The sequence below is a fragment of the Budorcas taxicolor genome, chromosome 3 (assembly GCF_023091745.1).
Source record: "Budorcas taxicolor isolate Tak-1 chromosome 3, Takin1.1, whole genome shotgun sequence".
NCBI classification, from domain to species: Eukaryota; Metazoa; Chordata; class Mammalia; order Artiodactyla; family Bovidae; genus Budorcas; species Budorcas taxicolor.
Window position 1 is genome coordinate 10352088 of NC_068912.1, and position 3273 is coordinate 10355360.

The following is a 3273-nucleotide window of genomic DNA, read 5'->3' on the forward strand; positions in this document are numbered from 1 at the left end:
GTGGCCTATCCCAAAGACCGGAAATCCCGCCTTCGCCGGAGAAGGAGCGGAAGCGAGACAGCCCGCGCAGAAGGGAGTTCTGCCGCAGGGGCCGCTGAGAATCCAGCCCCTGGTATGTGGCCGGAAGCAGGACGGGGGAGGGTCTTCCTGCCGGAAGTTGTTTTCGATTGGCCGCCTAGCTGATAGATGTGCAGGCATTCTGAAGCGAGGAACCGAAGCGAGGATTAAACATTCCGGGGCAGTTTGAGTGCTGGCAACTGAGCTGCTGTGGTGCCGTCAGATCATGAGCCCGACCACACACTGGGGAGAGAAGTTCCTGAATCTGCGGGTTCCCCCCGCTGGGGTATTTGTTGTGGCCTTCCTTGCCCGAGTGGCCCTGATTTTCTATGGGGTCTTCCAGGACCGGGCCCTGCTAGTGAGGTATACAGACATCGACTACCAGGTTTTCACGGACGCCGCGCGTTTCGTCACGGAAGGGCGCTCCCCCTACCTCAGGGCGACGTACCGATACACTCCCCTGTTGGGGTGGCTACTCACTCCCAACATCTATCTCAATGAACTGTTTGGAAAGTTTCTCTTCATCAGCTTCGACCTCCTCACCGCCTTCCTCCTATACCGGCTACTGCTTCTTAAGGGGCTGGGTCGCCGCCAGGCTTGCGGGTACTGTGTCTTTTGGCTTCTTAATCCCCTACCTATGGCGGTGTCCAGCCGAGGCAATGCGGACTCGATTGTCGCCTCCCTGGTGCTTACGACCCTGTACCTAATAGAAAAAAGACTCGTCGCGTGTGCCGCTGTATCCTATGGTTTCGCAGTGCACCTGAAGATGTATCCGGTGACCTATATCCTTCCCATTGCCCTCCACTTGCTTCCGGAACGCGACAGTGACGAAGGTCTCCGTCAATCCCGATATTCTTTCCAGGCTCGTTTGTACGAATTCCTGAAAAGGTTGTGTCATCGGGCTGTGCTGCTCTTCGTAGCAGTTGCTGGACTCACGTTTTTTGCCCTGAGCTTCGGTTTTTATTACAGATATGGTTGGGAGTTTTTGGAGCACGCCTACCTTTATCACCTGACCAGGCGGGATATCCGACACAACTTCTCTCCGTACTTCTACATGCTGTATTTGACCGCAGAGAGCAAGTGGAGTTTTTCCTTGGGAATTGCCGCATTCCTGCCGCAGTTCATCTTACTTTCAGCAGTGTCTTTCGCCTATTACAGAGACCTTGTCTTTTGCTGTTTTCTTCATACGTCAATTTTTGTGACATTTAACAAAGTCTGCACCTCCCAGTACTTTCTTTGGTACCTCTGCCTCCTGCCTCTTGTGATGCCACTAGTGAGAATACCTTGGAGAAGAGCTATGGTTCTCCTGATGTTATGGTTCATCGGGCAGGCCTTATGGCTGGCTCCTGCTTATGTTCTTGAGTTTCAAGGAAAGAACACCTTTCTGTTTATCTGGTTAGCCGGTTTGTTCTTCCTCCTTATCAACTGTTCCATCCTCATTCAAATCATTTCCCATTACAAGGAGGAACCCCTGACAGACAGAACCAAATATGACTGATAAGCTCCAATCCTTCTGCGACTTGGCTTCTGATTGTTCTGAATGGATCAGAGAGAGCTTTGGAGAAATTTTTTTGAACATCCTAAGCACTCTAGTGAAAGTTCAGTTTGAGCATAAAACTATTCCAACAAATTTTAATGAATGTTTGCTTACTTATAGAGGGCTCAGTAATTGAGTTTCACCCTTTGGGAAATCTCAGGACTCATTCATCCGGGACATGATGGGAAGTAAAGGTTCAGTTCAGTTCAGTTCAGTCGCTCAGTCGTGTCCGACTCTTTGCGACCCCATGAAATGCAGCACACCAGTCTTCCCTGTACATCACCAAAATTCACCCAAACTCATGTCCATTGAGTCTGTGATGTCATCCAGCCATCTCATCCTCTGTCATCCCCTTCTCCTCCTGCCCCCAACCCCTCCCAGCATCAGGGTCTTTTCCAATGAGTCAGCTCTTCGCATGAGGTGGCCAAAGTATTGGAGTTTCAGCTTTAGCATCAGTCCTTCTAAAGAACACCCAGGACTGATCTCCTTTAGAATGGACTGGTTGGATCTCCTTGCAGTCCTCTTGTTTGAAAATGGAAGGGCTAATGAAATAATCAGATACTAAAAGGTTTTTGTAGAAAGGATAGAGAAACACAGTCAAGATATGAAATCTAAGCCAGTATTTGTTACAGTTATACTGTGGTACTCTCTGAAACTGTCTTTTATCTCCCACTTTTTTGTTCTAAGGCTTTCCTGGTAACTGAAAACTCAAAGTGTTCCTAAAGTATAGCTTTTAGATATAAAGTCTTAAGTAATACTACTGAAGTTGGGAAAGTTAATTCTGTATTAAAAGTGGGGGCTTAGAAGATAAAGAATCCAAAGAATTTAAATTATAGTTATGTTTCATGTATTTGTTTTATAACTTAGTTTTTCAGCACTTAATTCTAGTGGTATTAATTTACTGTTTGGTTTTATACAAAAAGGATTAAATTTAAATTCATCCGTCTTGGGACTTCCCTGGTAGTCCAGTGGTAAAGAATCCACTTTGCAATGCAGGGGACTTGGGTTTGATCCCTGGTTAAGGAACTGAGATCCCACATGCCACAGAGCAATTAAGCCCATGTGCCACAACAAAAGAATGAAGATCTCGCATGCTGCAAATAAGACCCAGTGCAGCCAAATAAATATAAATAAATATATATTTTTAAAAACGATAAATTCATTCATCTTTAAACTTCTCAACATTTTAAAATAGCATCTTGCTTTTGATGTTTGAGGTCACATACTGTTATGACATTTTAGAACTCTCTTTTGTCTCTGTTTTTAATTTTCTAATCACTAGAAAAGACTTTTGATACAGAATATAAGTTAATCAAGTATTATCAGTGTTGTCAAAATGATTAGAGATTTTAGGTGATAAAAAAATCATTAATAGGCATTTACCAGCTTAAAAATACCTCACTTATGAAAATTTTATGATAGAAATGAAGACCTGCATAGGAGGCTCCTAAAAAGTATAAGAAGCATTCTAATAGCCATTAGTCTTTTAGACCAGGAAATTGATGGAGAGATTGTGAAAATGGGCTTTAGCCAGATTCACTTTCCTTATTACTCTTAATTTTCTAGGAAAAAAATGCTTTGTGAGTTTCAAACAAGCAAGCTAAAAAAAAACCAACCCATCTAGACTGGGGACTCCCTAACACTCTAAATGTATTAGCAATGAGTGACTTTGGTTTTAT

The 3273-nt window shown here is 44.1% G+C and overlaps 1 protein-coding gene across 1 annotated transcript; it reads left to right on the forward strand.

The window, feature by feature from the left end:
* Positions 1-229: 229 nt before the first annotated feature.
* Positions 230-1974, forward strand: PIGM (phosphatidylinositol glycan anchor biosynthesis class M). Its single transcript, XM_052637731.1, has one exon. It carries the CDS (start codon positions 284-286, stop codon positions 1553-1555), a length of 1272 nt encoding a protein of 423 aa, XP_052493691.1. The 5' UTR covers positions 230-283; the 3' UTR covers positions 1556-1974.
* Positions 1975-3273: the final 1299 nt, after the last annotated feature.

What these genes read in the sequence shown, in the direction of transcription:
- PIGM (XM_052637731.1), top strand. Translation starts at nt 284, where the DNA reads ATGAGCCCGACCACACACTGGGGAGAGAAGTTCCTGAATCTGCGGGTT.